Source organism: Pediculus humanus, genomic scaffold (genome assembly GCF_000006295.1).
Source record: "Pediculus humanus corporis 1103172107475 genomic scaffold, whole genome shotgun sequence".
Lineage (NCBI taxonomy): Eukaryota > Metazoa > Arthropoda > Insecta > Psocodea > Pediculidae > Pediculus > Pediculus humanus.
Window position 1 is genome coordinate 778,089 of NW_002987093.1, and position 22,161 is coordinate 800,249.

The window sequence follows — 22,161 nt, forward strand, 5'->3', positions numbered from 1 at the left end:
AAATTTAAGTTAAAATTAAATTTACTCACATTAAAAATGAATATATGTATATATATATATGTCAAATATTATTGAGAATAATACGATCCAATCGATGTTGTAGATATTTTGGGATCACCCCCTCTCTGTCTCCCCACGTAACCATTTTATTATTTACGAAATGGTAAACATAACGTAATAATTAATTATTATTATTATTACTATTTAAAAATTTAATCGAAATTCTGGGGACTCTCACAAAACGATGATTTTTAACAAAAGGAAAACAAAAAAAAAAAAAAAAAAATTCGAGACGAAATTAATAAAACGATTCCCTTTCCCCCCTCTTCTCCCCTCCACCTCCCCACTCCATTCACTCGACTATCAAAACAACACGAAAACAAACAAACAACAACAACAAACAGAAGGGAAAGAAAAATGGGAGAAGGAGGACGAGAAGCCAAAAAAAAAAAAAAAAAAAAAATTTGTATTTGGCAACTCGTATTTTTCATTCTCACTTCATTAACAAGAACAACAACAACCAACAACCAACAACAACAACAGCATCTAAATCCGTTCGTACGCACATGATCACGCATTCACGCACTCACGCATTCCACATAAAATCATCATCATCATCATCATCATCATCATCATCATCATCATCGTCACTAATATTTTCTTTTTACCTGTAAAATAAAAAAAATTTATTTTGGCACAAATAAAAAAAAAAAAAAAAAAAAAAATTGAAAAAACATTTCGGGGTCGCGTAATTATATATACCGAGACTACTCCTCCGAAAAAAAAAAAAAAAAAAAAAAAAAAAAAAAATTAATGGGGTAAATCGTTTACCCCGAAGCCAAGTTTTTTTTTTTTTTTTTTTTTTTTAATGACACGACAAGAAAAAGCTTTCAAATGTTATATAAAATATTTTAGAAAAAGAAAGAAAATTTTTCTTTTTTTTTTTTTTTTTTTTAATTTTAAAACAAACTTTATTGGGGGGTAAAAAAAAATTTTTTTTTTTTTTTTTTTCGTAATTATCGAGATTTTAAAGGGAAATTTTTTGTGTAAACCGCTGGAGATTCATAATTTTTAATTTTTCCTCATTTTTTAATGATTTTTTTTTTGTTACCGCTTAAGAGAGAGAGAGAGAGAGAAACCATATTCTACCTATTATTATCATTATCATTTTTTTGATTTTCCTCATCGCGTTAATTTCAAATATCGAAAGAAAAGAAAAAAAGAAAAGAAAATCGAAACCGTTATTTTACTGGAGAAAAAAAGAAAAAGGGAGAAAAGCAATACAATCGTTTTTTATACAAAAAGCTCAAATGTTTTCCGTGGCGCCAAAATTTCGGAAGAAGGGAAGACGAAGATGTGAAAAAAAAAAAAAAATGGGGGGAGGAGAAGGAAAACATAACTGCCACAATTTTTTTTTCTCCCCCTTTTTTTTTCTTCTTCCTCCTTCTCCTCCATCTTTTTTTTTTTTTTTTTCCTTTTTTTTCGAGTAGTAAAAGTTTCATTTTTCAAACGAATTTGTTTTCCCTTTTTCCTTTTCATTTACTTATTTTATATACTTTGCTTTTTTCTTTCATTTTCTTTTCTTTTCTTTTCTTCCCTACACAGCGGCGGAAAACACGACGACGACGACGACAACGATGACGACGACATGAAAGGTTTCATATAACAATGACTACAATAATGAAAAAGGATGGAAAAATAATAATAATAAAAAGGGTTTGAGATAAAAGCGGAAAAATCTGTCGGGAAAGAAAAAGGAAAATTTTTATTTTCCGACGACATTTCTTATATTCGCATTTCTCATATTTTTTTTTTTTTTTTTTAAATTTTATTTAATTAAGAGAAACAAACAAACAAACGAACAAACTGAAACAAACTGAGACGAGATGATATTACGAAAAACGTGTTTATTTTTCACCACATGTAACAACAACAACATATTTTTACCGAAACAAACGCGTGACAAAACAAAACAAAAAAAAAAAAGTAAAAGAAAGAAAAAAGAAAAAGAAAAACTTACCCAAAAAGCTGGACAATAATCTTCAAATTTTTCGAAGAGTCATTTTTTCTCCCCTGTAAAAAAAAAAAAGAAAAAAAAACATAACCACATTGAAACTTTTCCATCAACAAACACACGAACAAACAAACAAACAAATGAACAAACAAACGAACGAACAATAAATAATTAATCCACGAATTAACTTTAATAATTCAAAATCTTTGCTTTAACGAAACTCTCCCTGCCCCCCCAAAAAAAAAAACAAAAACAAAAAAATAAAAAAACCGAATAATAATAATAATAACAATAAAAAAAATAAATAAATAAAATAAAAAAATAAAATAAACGTAATATATAAAATGGGGGCCCCGCGTGGGCAAAAACACAATGTGCAGTGAAAAAATGAAAAATCCAAAAGCACACATGTGGGGGGGGGATTGCAATGTGGCGACAATTCAGCGGCGTCGCAAATTTAAAAAAAAAAAAAAAATCTCTTACACACGTGGCTTTCCATGCGCTAAAAAAATAAAACATTGGAAAATCAAATCGCGCCATCCTAATAATAGTAATAATAATAATACTAATACTAATAATAATAATAATAATAATAATAATAAAACTAAATTTTTTTTTATTTAAATATTTCAAATAACAAATCTCCATTTTCCGATAACGTTTTTATCACAAACACAATATATTAAAAAAAAAACTAAATTATATCGATTTTTGGATAAAAATAAAAATAAAAAAAAGAAACTTTTCCGGGACGTGGACGTGAAAAGAGAGAGAGAGAAAAACTAAAACTAAGGTCAGTTATTTTTGGATAATAAATCCTATATATTTTATTATTATTATTATTATTATTACTTTTTTTTATTTTTTTATTTTTTATTTTTTCGTACGGGAACCTTGGAAAAATTGTTCGGACGGACGCGATGAGGGGAGGGGGGAGGGGAGGAAAGGGAACGTGAAGGTATAGGTCCCCCCCCCGTTAGAAAAAAAAAAAAAAAAAAAAAAAAAACGTTATTTCCACCGATTTGTTATCGTTCAAAACGCATATATTTTAATCTTTTTCATTTTTTTTTTTTTTTTTTTAACGTTTAAATTTATTTATGTATTTTTTTTTTTTTGTTATTCGCGATAGAAAATCTATAAATACATAAATAAATAAAACAAAAAAAAAGATTAATAATAATAAACGTTAAAAAAGGAAAATTTATCAAACCGACTACAAAAATTACATTTATTTCCCCTCCCCTCCCCCTCTCACTTTCTCTCTCTCTCTCTCCTCGTTACCATTTCCCAATTGTTACAAACGGGTAGCTACAAATAAAATATTATTATTATTATTATTATTATTATTATTACGAAGTGACAAAAACGTAAAAAATTTTTTTATTTTGTTTTTCCTTAAACCGGTCACGTGAGTAACCGTGAATGGGGGGGGCGGGGGAGGGGGTTTCTCGTCCGGTCATCGGCCATCCGGTTACCGGTCAACGTTTCCCACACATGATAATAATTAAAAAAATAAAAGTACCATCAACAGGTTTTCAAAAAAAAAAAAGGCAAGGTACAGGACACCGAAAGAGTTCGAATGAAAAATTTTTTTTCTACTTCCGGTTATATAAAAATAAATTCCCTTCTCCCCCTCCCCCCAGATGGAGAAAAAAAAATCTTTCCAATGAAAATTAATTGTTATTTCAAGTGAAACAACAACACGCAAACCGCAACAGAAAAAACTTTAATTTTAACATTTTTTTTTCTTTTTTTCGGCCCCCCTTGCTCCCCACCCGCCCCCAACGCCAAAGTATAAATTTCTTATCTTGTTACAATTTTTTTAAAATGTCATTACCGATTTTAATTAATTTTAAACACCTGGAAAAAAGAAAAAAAAAAATTTTCTTCCTCGTCCACTTCTTTTCCTTATTATGAGAAAGAGAGAGAGATTTTTCCACCGGAAAATTAGTTTAAGAACGATAAATTGAAAAAAGATATCGCGATGATCGAGAAACCGGAAATGAAAAAATCAAATTGAAATTTCTTATTAACTTGACAAAAAAAAAAAAATCTGGCCAAACTAAAAAAAAAAGAAAAAGGAAAAATTTCATAATCCGACGATAAAATCCACTTTATTATTATTATTATTATTATTATTATTATTATTTGATAAGGTAACGAAACGAAAAGGGATGAAAGAGGGAACGAAAACGCGCCTAAAAAAAAAATTTAAATTTAAAATAACCCCTTCCCACCCCCCCCAAAAAAAATATAAAAAAAAAAAAAATGAAAACGTTGATGAAAGTCAATGAAAATTAAAACAATTTTCCTCCTCTTCCTCCTACTCCTACTCCCCCTTCCCCCACGTTCTTCCTCTTTCTCGTAATGAAAATATATGGAAAACATAACGATAATAATGATAGTCATAATAATAATAATGGATGAAATGAAACGAAAATGATACACATTTTAATTTTTCCATAAAATTTTCTTTTTCCCCAGTCATTTTTGCCTTTTGTCTTCTGCTTTTCATCACCTTCGTGTTTTTTCTACGATATTGTCAAAAAAGGAAAAAAAAAATCCAAAGGATCGTGGCACTAACTACATAAAAATTTAGTTATTACTCTGTAACAAGAAACGAACATGGTTTTTTTTTTTTTGCTCCCATCGCCCACGTGAAAAAACACGGAGGAAAAATTTTTTTTCTATTTGTCAAAATACGCATGCTCTTATATGGGGGGGATCAATAGGCACACACCATCAACTTATCATTTTATTATTTTGCCCTTTGAATTTTTTCCTTTTTGTACACACCATTGATTAATAATATTAATAATAATAATAATAATAATAATAATAATAATGATCGATGAAATGGACAAGTGTTACTAGACGTGTTATTTCAACGAATCGAAATTCGATAAATAAATAAATAAAAAAGTTTAACGGAAATTAATATAATGCAAATCCCTGATTAGGAAAACGTGGAAAACTCGTAAAAGAAAATTTTCTTTTTTCATTAAAACAATTCGTACGTTTGGAGACAGCCAAAAGTTAATTAAAAAATAATAATAATTTTTCAATGGAAAAATGAAAATCGATAAGAAAAATTCACACGCACGCACACACACACACACTCGACAGGTACCAAAAAAAAAAATTAAAAAAATTATTCTCTCCCTCTCTCTCCTCCTCCCCCACCCCACTACCACCCCCGACATAACATATTTCAAAATTGAATTTTATATATTTATTTTAGATGTCGATTCGAATGACAAAAAAAAAAGCAGACGTGAAGAGAGAGAGAGAGAGAGAAAGAAAGATAGAGAGAAAGAAAGAAAGAGAAAGAGAGAGAAAAAAGGAAAAAAATGGAAAAATAAATAAACCTGAAGGGGGGAAATTTTTCTTTTTTCTTTTTTTTTTTTTTCTTTTTCTTTTTTTTTTTTTTTTTTTTTGTTAACCCATCATACAAAATTCAACAAATAATGATGTTTTGTGTGTGTGTGTGTGTTTGTGGGGGGGGGGGGGGAGAAGAAGAAGAAGAAGAAAAAAAAATGGTTAAAAATAGAATATTCCATAATTATATTTATTTATTATTTTTTTTCTTCTTCTTCTTCTTCTATTCTATCAAAATCTTAAAAGCTTTTTAAAAAATAAAAATCAAAACTTTTTTCGTGTTTTCTACGTATCGACCCCCGGCCTTTCCCACCCCCCGATCTCCTCCTACCCCCTCTCCACCCTACAATCACAAAATTCACGTTATTAAATAATAATAATAATAATAATAATAATAATAATAATAATAATAATAATAATAATTTTAGGAAACATGATTCGTAATACAATTAAATTGAAAAATTTATTTCAAATCGTTAATAAAATAATAATACTTCGGGACATTTGATTGATAAGAGTGAGAGAGACAGAGAGAGACAGAGAAAGAGAAAGAGAATCGAATTTAATAAAATAAAATAAAAATATAAAAAAAAAAGTCGACAGACGTTTGTTACTCTATTTATTTTGAAATATAAAAAAATAAATAAATAAATAAAAAGGTAAATAATAATAATAATAATAATAATAATAATAATAATAATAATAATAATAATAATAATAATAATAATAATAATCATAATAAATGTTATAAAAAGGAATAAAGAAAGATTTTCATCTTGAATAATCTTTATATAAAAAAAATGTATTATTATCATCATCATCATCATCATCATCATTATTTCTATTACATGTCGATTGTTATTATGAAAATATCCCTTTAAACTTTAAACCCCCCCCCTCTCATCTCGTTTTAATAATAATAATAATAATAATAATCGCAATTTAATTACATTTCCTTCCGAGGAGAGTAGTAGAAGAAGAAAAAGAAGAAAGATACGTTTATTAATATATAATGAGAGAGAGTGAGAGAGAAAGAGAGAGAGAGATATTAAAAAAAAATTGTATTTATTAAAGACAATGAAAAACGTTTTCCCTCCATTTTATTTTTATCCACAAAACAGATAGCGAGACTTAACGGTTGTCATGACAACCACAAACTTTGTCTACGAAATATATGAGGGCGTGACAAGATCCCTCTTTAAAGCTTGAATTGCATCCGTTGCATAATATTATTTTACATTTACATATGTATAGGTGTAAAATGCATTCAAAATTATTATTATTATTATCATTATTATTTTCATTATTATTATTATTATTAGAGATATCGAAAACCGAATACAGAACGACTTGAGAAAAAAAAATAAATAAAAAAACATTAAACATGATTTTCTTTAATGTAATTCACAAAAAACTTGATGTTTCTTTTTTTTTTTTTTTTTTTTCGCAGTCATGCTATCATCACCCAATTAACTTGTCAATTTTGAATGTTTATTTTTATCATTTTATATCATCGACTTTAATTTTTATGTTTTAAATAATTTTATGTGAAAACAGAAAACAAAATCACATGTCGTGACATTTTTTTAAAAAAAGTATATCACTCATTGAATTCAAATTGTACAATGAATGTCGTTAAATTCTCACTCAAAAAAAAAAAAAAATGTGTCAAATTAATTAATTTAAATTAAATAATATGGGGAAATGTGTGTTTTTAGATGAAAATATTTATGAACTTGAAAAAAATTAAATATTTAATGCAAAATGATTTTGCAATAACTACTAACGAATTATTTAAAGTCTTTTTTTTTTTTTATAAAATCTCTAAGTCGTTGATGAATGCAACAAAATGCATTTACACGATTTAATTTTTTTTTATGTTTAAACATAATAATGAAATTATTTTAAAATTGTTCTTATCTTCTGATTATTCAAATTTTTTTTTAATTATTCAGCTTAAGTAATTTATTAAATTAATATTATTAATAAGTTTTTTGTATTGTGGATATATCTTGTTGATCGTAAGAAATCAAATTGCACCATTTCAATAATTGAACTCTAACACCTTAAAATTATTGATACAGATCACTTAATCATAAGATATAATCCATTATGAATTTCATACAGATTACTTTGTGAATTACATATGCTTAAAAAATTGTAAAAATCATCAAAATGAATAATTTAATAACAAACTCACAATTGATATAATTTTAAAATCAATGTATACCATATTCTAATATTTGTTAATAATATTTTATTGTGTGGAATTTATTACAGGTAACTCTTTTTGATAACATAAATAATTTAATGTGATAATAATTCATTTTAAATTTCATAAAAGAGAATTAACACTCGAAGGTATACTTTTGGCTGTCAATAGAGGAATGGGGATTTTCTTCGTACAAAATTAAAAAAACAAAATTAAAATATTGAACCGCCATGTTACCACGCTTCCAAATCAGAAATGCAATTCCACTGACAAGACATCACTGTAAAAAATACTTTACGACTTTTATAATTTACCTTAGCTAATATAGATAATGAATTCCTTTTTAATTATTGGAAGCACTAAAATATAGCATTATTTTTACTTTAAACAACAAAAAATTATAACCATAACAAGACTAGAAAACATAAAAGCACTAGCATTAAAATTTGCGGTGTTGTGACGTCAGACATTTGTTCGATTTTTTCCTAATTAGTGCCATCTATCGAGAAACTGTCGACTTATTTTCAATTAAACCATTTTCCTCGAGCGTCGTTTTCAAATGACCGTTTATTAAGGCTGTGTACAGCTTTTTTTTTTTTTAAACTTGAAAACATTCATTATTAATTGAATTTGTTTATAGGTTTTTACTTATTTGCTTACATTTAATTAATTAATAGCTAAAGTGGGATACCTAATTTTAAAATATCACGTACGGGAAAACAATTAATTATTTTTTATTTCAAAAATAACAATTTTATATGATAGTGGAATGGCGTTTTCAAGAGTGCTGCAAATTACAAATAGATTTCCTTCTCATAACATGAGTCTGTTAGTATTATTTTTTTAAAATATTTTCTTTTGATTTTTTTAAAGTTATTAATTATTAATTTGTTTATATTGACATTTTTTGCACATATGTAGAACGCCTTGGTTCATGAGTACTACCAGAAATGTTAGCAAGAAAGTGGTGCCTGCCTACTTAAATCTTCCAGAGCAACCCAAAAGGCCAGTCACTCCATTTCTTGAATTTTCAAATAAAATGCTTAAAAATTACGCGTCTAGTAATCTTCCACATTCAGGTAAGATTATTTTTCATAAACTATTTATAACTCAATTGGTCGAGTAGTATTCACGACCAAGTTTTAACATTTTAGAAGTAAGAAAAATTATAAGTAGCAAATGGAATGATATTAGCGAAGAAGAAAAAATGGCATTAAAGGAAGAATATAAAAAATCATATGCAAAATACAAAGAAGATTTACAAAATTATGAAAATAGTCTAACAGATGAACAAAAGAAAAGTATAGAAATAGCGGAGAAAGAGTTGAAGTTGAATCAGGAACAAAAAATTGTTAAAAATTTGAGAGAAAAAAGATCTAGAGATCTTGATAAACCCAAAAAACCTTTAACATCATTTTTTAAATTCAAACAAGCTCAAAAAAAAAAAGATAATGAATCAATATTGGAATTTTCTCAAAGAATTGGAAAAATGTGGAAATCTCTTTCAGACAAAGACAAAGCAGAATTTACCAAAAATTATAATAACGAAATAAAAAATTACAATGATACATTATTAGAATGGGAATACAAAATGATTAAATTGGGAAACTTAGATGTTGTCAGATCTATTACCCTTAAAGAGTACCTCAAACAATAATTTTTTTTTAAATATTATTTTTTTTCTTACATTATTATTTACATAATTCTTATTCATTAGTTTTCAATAATAAAAAAATTTTTCAAAATAGTTTAACATTTACATTTATTAGTTTATATATATTTTTTTTTTTTCGTTTGATTCATATAATTTTGTTAGAATTAGTTTTTAACTCCGCCATTTTTTTTTTTTAGTTTTTAACTTATAATATTTTTCAATACTTATACAGTACAAATGAAAATAATTTAATTACATCATTATTTCATTTAATATTTTTTATTTTAATTTTAATTCATTATTACCATATTTGTTTATTGTATTCTATAATTATTCTTACATTTTTATACAAAATAGTTATTAATAAATAAAAGTATATTTTTTAAAAATTCTTATCGGTATTATAAACTTTTTTATTTACATAATTATTATACATTTATGTATTTTGCATGTTTTATCATATCAAATTTTGATTTTCTTCTCCTTCAGAATATTTTTTTGATCCTTAAATCGAATGTATGTGTAATTTTCTGAAGATTTGTTTCGATTACATTTCGATAAACATTTATAAACATTTTGACAGGTAAGGATGTGTTGATGACAATTTACCAAATTGGTAATATAAATAAAAAAAGATTTTGAATTTTTATAATAAGGCATTTAATTTATATTATTATTATTTCTTTTTAAATATTATTTTACATCAAGACTTCAAAATTATTTAAACTTAATCTATTTAATATATAAAAATAAAGATTTTACAATAAAAATTTACATTTGTACTAAATTTTACATTCATACATTTTAAATTTTTACAATTTTATCCAAGATGTATTCGATAATACTGTTTTTTTTTTTTTTTTTTTTTTTTGAAATCGATAAATAAAATTTCATTTTAATAAAAAAAAAAACATCTTATGAAAAAAACTTACACCAGAAATATATTTAAAAATATACATGTTACCAGATGAAAAAAATTAAATAATTTGATTTAAAAAATTGTTTTTTATAAATGTAAATTAAAAATTTTAGCCACAGTTATAAATGTAAATATATATAACATAAGATCTGAAAAAAATGTCGAAATTATCGATAAAAATATTTTAACATATTTTTGAAGTCCCATCGGTAATGTATTTAATAATATAAATAAAAATGGTTGCATATTTTCCTTTTTTTCTTTAATCGCTAACATTTCTATTATTTTAATCGAATAAAATGGGCAAAATATATTCTGTAATAAAAAAAAAAAAAAAAAAATTGAAAACATTGTTAATTTGTCATTATTGTAATGGGAGGGGGGGAAAGGGGGGAGGGAGATACTTACTTCATAGAAAATATATCCGATATTAAAATAAAGGAAGACATTTACTGTAACAGCCAAAAGAATGTAATGTAATTTTCTTTTACACATTTCGTTAATAATTGAAATTTTTTCATTTTGTCCAGATACATTTAATTGAATGGAATCTTCGTCGTAATCCTTTGAATCTTTTTCTTTCGATTCAAATAATAAATCGGATATTTCTTTCAGATCTTTATTTTCATTCAATGCACTTTTTAATTTAGATACATCATAATCATCATCATTAATATTATTTCTACTGAAATTTTCAAACCTTGTCGAGTCATCATCGACTTTACAATTAAATTCAGAATATGGGTTTTCTATGTTATACCTCGAATATAATGACGGTGTGTTTGAATTGTGCGAATTTAAACCTTCGATTAATTTAAGTCTATTACTCGAAAATTCTAATATTTTTTTCCTTCTTATTTCTCTACGTAATGAAGCCGCATCCGTTGCACCTGAATTTTCACACATTATTATTATTATTATTTGTAAATGTAAAGAGAAAAAAAAAAAAAAAAAAAAAGAGGAAGAAAAAAAAATAATAATTTTATGAAATTTTTATTTAAATTTAAGTTAGAATCGTAAACACACGCGGTGCCAACATTACAAATTATTATTATTTTTTCTTTTTTTCAAACGCGACACGCAAACGGTAAAAAAAGAAATTTTATTTGTTTTTTTTTTCTCGAAAATATTTATTAATTTCACGGGATAAAAAGTAGGAAAAAAAGAGAAAAAAAAATTTAATTGATTGTTTTATTGCTGACGTAGTTTGCGATGCGATGCAGGAAGGAATTGCGAAACCTAACCTCAACTTTTTACGATTTAACATAACCCATTAAAATGGATATTTTAATTTTTTTTACTTCCCCTCCTTTCCCCCCTCGGGATAAAATAAAAATTTTAAATGTTTTCTTTTTCCCAATGACCATTTTAAAACAATTTTGGGTCATTTATTTAAAAAAAAAATTTTTTTTTTTTTTTAATTTTTGTTAAGTTGGACATTTTTTTTTTTTTTTTTTTGACAACACAGCTGATTCTACTTTCTCAACATGAAAACTATTAAATCCAAGGTAAATTTCATAGGTTGAACATGACACGCGCGTTATTTAAAACTTTCTCTCTGTAATTTTATTTTTAATAATTATTTTATAAGTATAATTTTTATCTCTATACGTTTTAAATTATTTTTACTGTATATCATTTTAAATGGAGTGAATATAATTTTTACAATATTTTATTATTTTAGCACGGAAAATATTATAAAAAAAAATTGTTATGCGTAGAATAAAGTAGAAGTGATACTCAATGAAAAAGGTGAAAGTGATAGAAACTGATGGGTGAAATGTAGTAGTATCAATAAATTTTTTTATTATTTTATTTTTGTATTCTCTTTTTATAAAATTATATTTACAAAATAATAATAATAATGGTCGAAAAGCCAACTTCTGTTGAATTCATGTGGAAATCTTTTTTAGCCGGAGGAATAGCCGGAATGTGTTCAAAAACGGCTGTTGCTCCTTTAGATAGAATAAAAATTTTATTACAAGCTCATAACAATCATTACAAACATCATGGAGTTTTCTCAGGTTTAAAGGAAATAATTGTTCATGAAAATTTTTTAGCTTTATATAAGGGAAATGGTGCACAAATGGTCAGAATTTTCCCGTATGCTGCTGTACAATTTACTTCATATGAAATATATAGAAAAAATTTACCTAAATTCTTTGGACATAATTCGCATGCTGCTAAATTTTTATCTGGCTCCAGTGCTGGAGTCACTGCTGTCTGTCTCACTTATCCGTTGGATACAATAAGAGCAAGACTTGCTTTTCAAGTAACAGGGGAACATGTTTACAAAGGTATCGTACATGCAGCTCTTTCAATTTTCAAACAGGAGGGTGGATTGAGAGCTTTATACAGGGGTTTCATTCCCACAGTTTGTGGAATGATTCCATATGCTGGATCTTCCTTTTACTGTTTCGAAATGTTTAAATATTGCTGTATGAAATATACTCCTCATTTGACAAGTACAAAGCATTCAAGAAATACAGGTATGTTATTTTCTAACTTTTATTTTTACTTTTTTTTTTTATTTGTCGTTAAAAAAAATTCATTTATTATTTTTTTTCAGGAGGGTTAGCTTTGAATGTTTTTGGAAAACTTCTTTGTGGTGGATTGGCAGGTGCTGTTGCTCAAAGTATATCATATCCATTGGATGTTACCAGAAGAAGAATGCAATTGGCTATGATGAATCCTGACACTCAAAAATTTGCGTAAGTTTTTTTTTTTTTTTAAATAAGATAATTTTTGTAAATAAATAATTTTACCTTTGTATATAAAATTTCAACTTATAAATTTTTCTCTTCTTCTAACTGTCTTAGTATTAATTTATGTAAAAAACAAAAAATTTCTTCTTTCATTTCATGTTTTCCTTGTTAAATGGTGATTTACTATATGGGTCTATATTACAGAAGGTATGTGTGAATAACTTTTAATATAACTTTTGTTGTTCTAGAAGTTTCTTTATAAATTTTATGACTGTTAAGTACTCTAGCATTAAACTATATCTTGTAACTAAACTTTTTCTTAAATCTTTTTCTAAAACCTATTTCTTTTATATTTTGTACATATTATAAATTTTGTTTTAGAATATTTTCTTATTGAACATTTTTCACATGTTTTTTTTTAATTGTTTTTTTTACAGTGTGGGCATGTTCAGAACTTTGGTTTTAATATACAAAGAAAATGGAATTGTTTCTGGTTTATATCGTGGAATGAGCATAAATTATCTTCGAGCAATGCCTATGGTTGCAGTTTCATTTTCAACATACGAGCTTTTGAAACAACTTTTAAACATGGACACCGGAATACAATTGTAAGAAGGCATTACACTTTCATTTTGCAGGTAAGTACCATTAAAAATAATACAATATTTTTGCATGCTTTGTCGTGATTCCAGTTAAATAACGGTTTTGAAAATAATTTTCTATGAGTTTTTGAATGACAAAACGACAACATTGTAAACCTTTTAATTAATGACAGTGAAAAGAATAAATTCATGCTCTAGTTATTCGTTGACCTACAACAATTCATAAATTTATAATTATTATTATTATTATTATATATTGGGTTTTTTTTTTTAAATGAGGAGAAAGACTTGGTTTTACCTCGGAATCCGGAAAGAAAGTGATTTTTACATTCAAGGTCGAACGAACACTCAACTCACACGACTTTTGCATTTCTCTTTTCTATTTACTCGATTTCGAAATTAAATATCATTACATTTTAAAAATAAATTCATAGAAACATAAAAATCATCATCGTTTTTAAATCGGAATCATGAGATTGATTGATTGATTGATTGATTGGGTATTGAAAACTCGGGCATTATTAGTTTTCCCAATAACGTGTTCTTTTTTTTTTAAATTGAAGAAAGAACGTTTCCCTGCAAATTTCCCTGCAGGGTGTCTGCTGCTCCGACAAATTTCCCTCACTTTTTGCGCTTCGGTAATATTGTTATTGTTTACTTTTTATAAGAACTTGAGATTTTTTTAAAATAATTTTTTAATTATTTATTATTATTAGTATTTTTATTTTTTTATTTTTTGTAAATCGATATTTATTTCGAATGTGCTTTGAATATATTTTGTACGGATTTAGTTTTATATATATTTTTTCTTATCGGACTTTAGCTTGCGGTTATTTCCCACAACTCACACCGGAGTCATCGTTGATCATCGATGGCGTCCTCAACGAAATACCAAATTGCGAGTATTCATTTGAAAAAAACGAAGCGAACGGTTTTCTCGCTCCCGTAAAATATCATCCGACGGTTTTGTTACAAAAATACACAATGATGGACACGCCGTTCAATTCGGCTTGTCTCAAATGCGGAATTTGTTTGACCGTGTCTGAAAAACTCGAAAACATATTAAATTTTGCACTTAAATCCTCCATTTCGCTCCACGATTTCGACGATTATTTATCGTCGCAATTATTGAGACCGATTTGCGATTTCGGTTTCAAAAGGTCGTTTCAACGGACTGTGAAAAAAAATGAAATTTTATTTTTGTAAAAAACTCCATTTCATCATCTTATTTTTTTTTCAGTTACGAGTTAAAAGAATGGCAAGGATTGAGATTGATTTCTCATTATGGTTTTTTAGACAAAGTTCCCAATCACCTCGATGGTAAATGGTGGGAAGTGTTGAAAAATTCCTGTCATTTTTATTTGACACACTACGGCGAGGGAAATCTAATCAAATCTTGGCTCATGGAATCACAAAACGTAACGTCCATTTTATGCAGGTATGAAAAAACAAAAAGGGAAAATGCATTTCAGTTATTTAAATACTCACCATTTTATTTATAAAACGTCTGTCGTTGATTAACAAAAAAAATAATAATAATGATATGAGGTACGGAAAAAGGTGCAATCGTAAATTTCTAGTGACACGTCGCAAAAGGTTGTTGATTTGCAAAAATTTTAACAGGGTGCTATGATTAAAACTTATTATTATTGTTATTATTATTATTATTATTATTATTACTATGGCATTCCAATGAAGGTTTTTTTTTTTTTTTGTAAATTTTTCAATGAAGAAATAAAAAAAAAAAAATTTATTTAATTTATTATTAAGATGACATTCCAAATATGAAAAAGAAAAAAAAATATGGCGACAATAATAATTATTATTATTATTAAAATTAGAGTTTAAAAATTTGGGTTGTTTTTATTTATATTTATTTATTTATTTTTTTTTTTTATTTGTTTTAATTATTAAATTTTTATGGATTTTTTCGATTAAAATGTATCGGATCATTTTTTTTTTATTAAACGTTTTATTATTAATTTCAGAAACGATGGATTATTTCGTGATTGTTTTAATATAAATCAAGGATTGTTAACGATAAAAATCCCGAAAAAATTCCTTTTCCCTACGAATTACGTACAAATCCCGTATCCCTGCGCTTAGAAAATGTTACTGTGTAATCGAAAATTTTTTATTTAAATGTAAAAAATTTGCAAACACGTACGACATGTGCAATATTTATTAACCTATGTATACATTTGTACCTGAATAATACGTAATAATTTTATAAACAATAGGTATTTAGTAAAAACGAACGAATGAAATATTTAGATAAATATACATATATTTATATATACATAAATACTTATTAATTTATGTAATTAATAATTGTGTACATCTTAACATTTGATTATTATTACAAAGTTATTAACTTATTAAGTAATAAATCCGAAACATTCGAATGTAATTTCTATAATTAATAATTTTGTAAATTTTTTTTGTATTTGTAAGGATAAGAATTGAAATATTCCGCCATATTGTTGTCGTCATATCGATGATGATATAATTTTTTAACGGTCGTTATGGTTTTGTCATTTTTTTTTCTCTTTTTAAAAAACAATATTTCGAACGTTAGGACTATGAGTGATGTTATAATACCACCACCGAGTAGGAAAAAAGCAGAATAAACATCTGTTAATTTGGCACTATTGAATGTCGTACCCTCCAAACAACTCGGCATTGATAATAACATCAATTCTTGAAATCTTCGTAATATTCCAGTTTCCATCAAACGTATTATTCTAAAAATCAAATAATAATAATAATAATATATAATAATAACAATTGTATTTTAAATGATTTATTATTATTATTATTATCTTACTTATAATTTAACATTTTTTTCAACAGTGAATTTTTCGACACGGGTATTGATCCGTGATTTTTTGTCAACTCGAGATAAAGTTCTTGAAATTGGCATCTTTTCCTATGTGGAACGACAGTTTTAAGTGCTCGTCTCCCCGTTCTTGCACCAACGAAAAATGCATATTTTTCTTCTGCTGCACGATGCATACCCTCCATCGGATTCGATACTCCATCATTTTCTTTTAAACCTTTGAAATATAATTCTTTGAGATGAGTATTATTAACTGTCTGAAATGTAAACAACCACCCCATTCACTTCCTCCTTCTCCTTCTCCTCCTCCTTATTATTATTATTATGGTCATACCCTTAAAAACAATTCGTCAGAATTTCCAAGTGTGTAACCGAATGCATAATCGCTATTTATTAAATCTTTTAAATCTTTTATTTCGTCACTATTAACGGATAAAACGGATGTTATGAATGCAGCAAACGAATTGTATATAATAAGTGCAAATAAAAGGCCATTTATGAGTAATAAATTACCCGACATTGTTTTTGGGGACCATTGACTCCCTACGAAAAAAACAACAAAAATTATTAAATTCGTTAAAACAAAGAGTGATGACGTAATCAAAGAATGCTGATACCTTGCATGAATAAGATACTTATGCACCATAAAATTGCATCGCTTATACTCCATTTTTTTTTTTTCTCTTTTATATTTTTATTTATTTTTTCATTATTCTCAGGGTCAGGATGGGCCACACCATCGTTATTTATTTTATAATGAACTAAAGTGATTGAAATCATTGCAAGAGCTAGTAATAGTCCGGTGCATACAACGCAAAAAACAAGTTGAGTGCTGAATGGTATTAAAAAAATATCTCTCATTCCACCCTTTGTAAATTTACAAAAATAAATATTGTTCCTGAAATTATTTAACAATAAATAAGTAAATACATAAATAATTTATGTAAAAGCAATGCGCATACATTGTTGTTATTATCGAATATGTAAAATACATGTCACCGGAAACGTCACTTTGTAAATCAACAGTTTCCAATGCAAAATCTATCGTATCATCAACGACACCACCTAAAAGATGAGTCCATCCTCCTTCTTCATTTCTCCATCCCATTCTTTGAAACTTAACAATTTCAAAACTTTAAACAGAAAAAAAAGAAAAAAAAAATTTTTTTTCGTGTATTTCTGCACGTATACCACCAAATTCTAATGTAAATAATAATAATAATAATAATGATTTCTGTCATATTTCAAGGTTTGTTAAATTTTTCGACATTTTAAATCAAGTAAATTTTTAATAATTTATTTGATGAAAACGTGATTAAAAAAAAACTTAATAAAATCGTTTCGTATCATCCCCCCTCTCTCTCTCTCCCTCTCTCCCCCTGTCTTCTTCTTCCCTCCCTCCCTCCCTCCTCACGAAAAAAAAAGTCTCCTCACGTAATAATTTTCACGAGATAAATTACTACGTAATAAAATAATTAATTTTAAAATTATTTTACTTTTACTTTTTTTTGTAAAAGACCTTTTACAGCGTAAAATTTATAAACAATTAAATAAAAACATTAACAACATTTAATTATTATTATCATTATTATTATTATTATATCGTTTAAATATTATTAAAAACTAAAAAATAAACGCGATGAGGATTTTTTTTCTTTTTTTTTTTTTTTCTTAACTTTCTACTTTTTGTTTTTGTTTGTTCGAATCCACAAATGTTTGTTTATGTTTGTTTCTTTGTTAGAGGAGCGGCATTAACAAACAAATTAAAAAAGTTTTTTATTTTTACCATCAAACAAACATTTCGGCTAATGCTAAACAAAAAAAAAAAAAACTGTCTGTTGCAATGAGTCGACATATTGTTCTTCTTATACTAGAAAAAAAAAAATGGCGTCGATTATAACGACTAAATCCTCGTTTTAAACTCACCTCGCATTTATACCGTAAATTAAACAATCGAATAATTCCATAAATGTTTTTTCTTCGTATGCTTTACCATCGATTGGAAAATTATTAAAAAAATTCGATGATGGAGACGATGGGGATGATGGGGATGAATCATGTCCATTTTTAATACCCACGTGAAATTTATAACCTCCCAAATTTAATCTTTGTTCTTCGTTTATTATTTTTTTTATTTTATATAATTCGTTTGGCGTGTCCCAGTATCCCAAATCCACGTTGAGTGTTTCATTTTCCGTTTTGGACGCTTTGTAAATTTGTAAAAGACGAAATGTTATCGTTGGATCCCCAGTTAATTCTCTTCTTAAACGTGTTACGTTATTTGTAACGGCAGCATCCACCGTTGATACACGTCTCTCTTCTTTTCCCAACACCATATTTGTATTAACACCCAAATTTAATCCCCCCAATATATCTTCTATCCTTCTTTTACTCTTCATCATTTCCGGTTTTATTATAAGCCAAAAACGATAGGAATCGAATAAATCCAATTCTGATATCTGACAAATGAATAATAATAATAATAATAATGAATTATATATAAAAAATTTAAATTTTTTAGGTAATTCCACATGATACCTTGTTTAAAAAATCTTCATCAGGTTCATCACAATAGTAAACTATACCTATTTTACGACCTTGTTGATATACTGAACGTGGTAAAAGTGGATGAGATGTTATGTGAACGTTAACAAATCTTCCATCAGAATTAAAATATTTAAATATGAATGGCATCAAATTTGTTGTAAGTTCTGAAAATATTATTATTATTATTATTACTTTTATGATTATTCACATATCATAACATTTATTATTTTATTTTTTATTTAGGTAAAAAGTAATTGTCATCATCATCATCATCATCATCATCATCATCATCACCATCACCAGCATCATCATCATCATCACCATCACCAGCATCAGCATCATCATGAGATTAAATACAATTAATAATAATAATAATAATGAATTGTGAAGGTAACTTGTTTATTTAATGATTTATTAAACATTAAAATTACAAAATAAATCCCCGGCATCATAAGGCAAAAGGAAACAAAAACGTTAAATGATTTGCATTTTAAAACAAAAAAGGGGGAAAATTATCTTCTTACGCCATTTTTTTTTTTTTTGTTTTATAATTAAATTTAATAACTTTTAAAAAAAAAGTAAATCGTTTTTATGTTGTTACGATATGATAATAAAAAGTTAATAATTTACCTGAATGATTTGAAAAAAAGAAAATTATAGAAGTCCACTGTGATAAATTGGCAAAATTTATAACGAATTTTAACCACGTCGATGAATTAATAGTTATCTGATTCCACGACGAATTTGACTCTATGGAATTATATTCAAACCGTCTATTGTTGTTCTTATTATTGTTTATTCCATTTGATTTTATTTTAATATTTTCACCGAATAGAGTTCCTATTGATAAAAAAAAAAACGTTATAAATATAATTAAACAATTCATTTTTTTCCGTTTGTTTTTCCTTCCTCTTTCGATTTAATAAAAATAAAAAAATTATGTTAAGAAGATTTGTGTGGGGGGAGGAGGGGAGGGGGGAAGGAAGGAAGGAAGGAAAAAAGGTTAATCTCCAATAATAAATAAATAAATAAATAAATAATTTTTGATTATGGGAAAATGCAAATCATTCATATATATTATTGACAAGCAAAAAAAATTATTATTATTATTATTATTAACTGAATTATTTTAATTTAAGTAAAAAAACAAATAATTTATTATTATTATTATTATTATCATTATTATTATTATTATGTGAATCTAACAACTGTGAGCTTTTATTAAAATAAAAAGTTGTTTTCCTCTACTTTTTTTTTTTTTTTTAATAGCAAGTGCATACATACACCACAATGCCAAATTATTTTATTAATAAATTATTTTATTTAAAAAGGTTTTCCATAATAATAATAATAAATTAATGAAAAATTTGAATTTGAAATTTTTTGTAAAAAAAACTACAACCTTTTTTTTTTTTTTTTTCATTTCCTAATGTAATTAATTATTATAAAGGAAAACATGATGATGATGATAATAATAATAATAATAATAATAATAATAATAATAATGACACTTGTACAATGTTATAAGGAGAGAGAGAGAGAGAGAGAGAGAGAGAGAGAATTTATTTTAATTATTATTACTTATCAGGTAATTTTTTTTATATAAATATCCAATGACCGATTGCACATTCGAAGGGAATTCCCTTTCCCCCTCCTCTTCCCTTACTCCCCTCCCTCTCCCTACTCTTCCTCAACATTTCAAATAAAAATTGGCGGGCTCAATGTGTTAAAACATTGCAAATGTATTTAATATGGCCTCATTTTTTTTTTATTCCCTACCACTCATGGAATCTCACAGACAGACAGACATTTAAATAGCTGAGTTCGTTGTTTATAATATACATATATACTAAAGTTTAAATAATAATAATAATCAAATTTTTTTTTTTATAATAAGTTTCCAGTTGTATCTCGCGCGCGCAGACACACACACACTCGCACATATGCAAATAATTTATTAATTATTAATTAATTGATACGAGGAATCGTTTTTTTTTTTTTGTTAAATAAAAGGAAAAAAAAAATAAATCATTGACGTAGAAAGTTTTTTTTTTTTTTTTATGTTTTTAAGTGAATAAATTATAATTTAAAATGTTATAAAGTTTTATGTTGTATTGTGTTTTTGTTTATTTACATATATACTATTGAAACACGTGGTGGTTATTTAATAATAATAATAATTTTTTATTTAAGAAAAGGTAAGAATTTATTTATTCATTTATTTATTAAAATTAACGGTTATTGGAGTTATTAAAAAAAAAAAGTGAATTTTTATTTCTTATGTAATTTTTTAATAAGTTTTTATTTATTTATTTATTTTTGCAATAATTTTCTCTAATTTTTCTTTACAAAAAAAAAAAAAAAAAAAATTATAAATTGATTGTTGAAAGGTAGTTAATGGCGATGACAAATAAAAAAAAAAATTTTTTTTTCTCTCTCTCTCTTCTTTTTACTTTTATAAATATATATTTATTTTCTCTTACATAATTCTCGTTATAATAATAATAATGATGATGACAAAGAAGAGTTAAAACCCATTTTTGATTGACTTTAATTTGTTTTTCGTGTGAGGGTTTGGGGTTGGGGGGCGGGGAGTAAAAAAAAAAGAAAATAATTTCAAATTGTCATTTATATAATAACGGGGTTTTCCCCTCTCTCTCTCTCTCTCTTTTTGCAATTTTAAATTTAACGAATTAAATTTGATAAAATTAATAACAATAAATCCATTTCTTTTGTTTAAATAAATAAATAAACAATTTTTTATGCACTGTTTTTTTAGATTTATACTAAAAAATTGTTACTTAAATTATAATTTTTTTTTTTTTAAATTTTACTCTTCGTGATTATCATCATCATCATCATCATTATTATTACTAATTAATGTAAAACCTTAAAAAAAACCTCGATTAATTATTATTATTCAATTATTGTTATTAATAAATAAACCTCAACACCTTAAAGGTCTCCTCTCACTGTCATTTTTATTTAATAAATATTTTTTTTTTTTGTTAAAACAACCATTGCAATGTTATTAATAGCTCAGCATTATTATTATTATTATTATTATTATTATTATCATTATTATCATTATTATTATTATCATTATTATTAATGGTTTATATGCCCATAATGAAAAAAAAGGTTTTTTTTGACAAATTTCATTGATTTTATTTAGCCTTTGAGTGGGAAAATTTGTTTTTATTTTCATTCATTAATATTTATAAAGGTTATGAAACATTATTATTATTATTATTATTATTATTATTATTATTATTATTATTATCATCAATA

At 25.8% G+C, this 22,161-nt stretch overlaps 6 protein-coding genes across 6 annotated transcripts in view; 3 read left to right on the forward strand and 3 right to left on the reverse strand.

Moving 5' to 3' along the window:
* Phum_PHUM128040 (mitogen-activated protein kinase ERK-A, putative) overlaps positions 1-145 on the reverse strand; it is a gene marked incomplete at both ends in the record, with an annotated part of 3,412 nt that extends 3,267 nt beyond the window's left edge. The window contains one exon of the mRNA XM_002424334.1: positions 119-145. Within this exon, the coding sequence (XP_002424379.1) occupies positions 119-145 (27 nt within the window). The remainder of the gene's footprint in view (positions 1-118) is intronic.
* An 8,393-nt stretch (positions 146-8,538) lies between these two features.
* Positions 8,539-9,433, forward strand: Phum_PHUM128050 (transcription factor A, putative; the record flags this gene model as incomplete). The annotated part of the gene is made up of 3 exons (XM_002424335.1): positions 8,539-8,683; positions 8,759-9,245; positions 9,427-9,433. 3 exons carry the CDS (start codon positions 8,539-8,541, stop codon positions 9,431-9,433), a joined length of 639 nt encoding a protein of 212 aa, XP_002424380.1.
* Positions 9,434-10,296: 863 nt separating this feature from the next.
* On the reverse strand, positions 10,297-11,083 carry Phum_PHUM128060 (uncharacterized protein; the record flags this gene model as incomplete). The annotated part of the gene is made up of 2 exons (XM_002424336.1): positions 10,297-10,326; positions 10,631-11,083. 2 exons carry the CDS (start codon positions 11,081-11,083, stop codon positions 10,297-10,299), a joined length of 483 nt encoding a protein of 160 aa, XP_002424381.1.
* Positions 11,084-12,071: 988 nt separating this feature from the next.
* On the forward strand, positions 12,072-13,494 carry Phum_PHUM128070 (Grave disease carrier protein, putative; the record flags this gene model as incomplete). The annotated part of the gene is made up of 3 exons (XM_002424337.1): positions 12,072-12,666; positions 12,747-12,888; positions 13,320-13,494. 3 exons carry the CDS (start codon positions 12,072-12,074, stop codon positions 13,492-13,494), a joined length of 912 nt encoding a protein of 303 aa, XP_002424382.1.
* Positions 13,495-14,243: 749 nt separating this feature from the next.
* Phum_PHUM128080 (uncharacterized protein) lies at positions 14,244-15,590 on the forward strand (the record flags this gene model as incomplete). The annotated part of the gene is made up of 3 exons (XM_002424338.1): positions 14,244-14,644; positions 14,725-14,922; positions 15,473-15,590. The coding sequence occupies 3 exons, from the start codon at positions 14,244-14,246 to the stop codon at positions 15,588-15,590; spliced, it is 717 nt and encodes a 238-aa protein (XP_002424383.1).
* A 417-nt stretch (positions 15,591-16,007) lies between these two features.
* Phum_PHUM128090 (ionotropic glutamate receptor-invertebrate, putative) lies at positions 16,008-19,017 on the reverse strand (the record flags this gene model as incomplete). Its single annotated transcript, XM_002424339.1, has 8 exons — positions 16,008-16,032; positions 16,058-16,228; positions 16,312-16,580; positions 16,658-16,866; positions 16,941-17,155; positions 17,316-17,456; positions 18,250-18,782; positions 18,862-19,017. 8 exons carry the CDS (start codon positions 19,015-19,017, stop codon positions 16,008-16,010), a joined length of 1,719 nt encoding a protein of 572 aa, XP_002424384.1.
* Between the last annotated feature and the right edge of the window lie 3,144 nt (positions 19,018-22,161).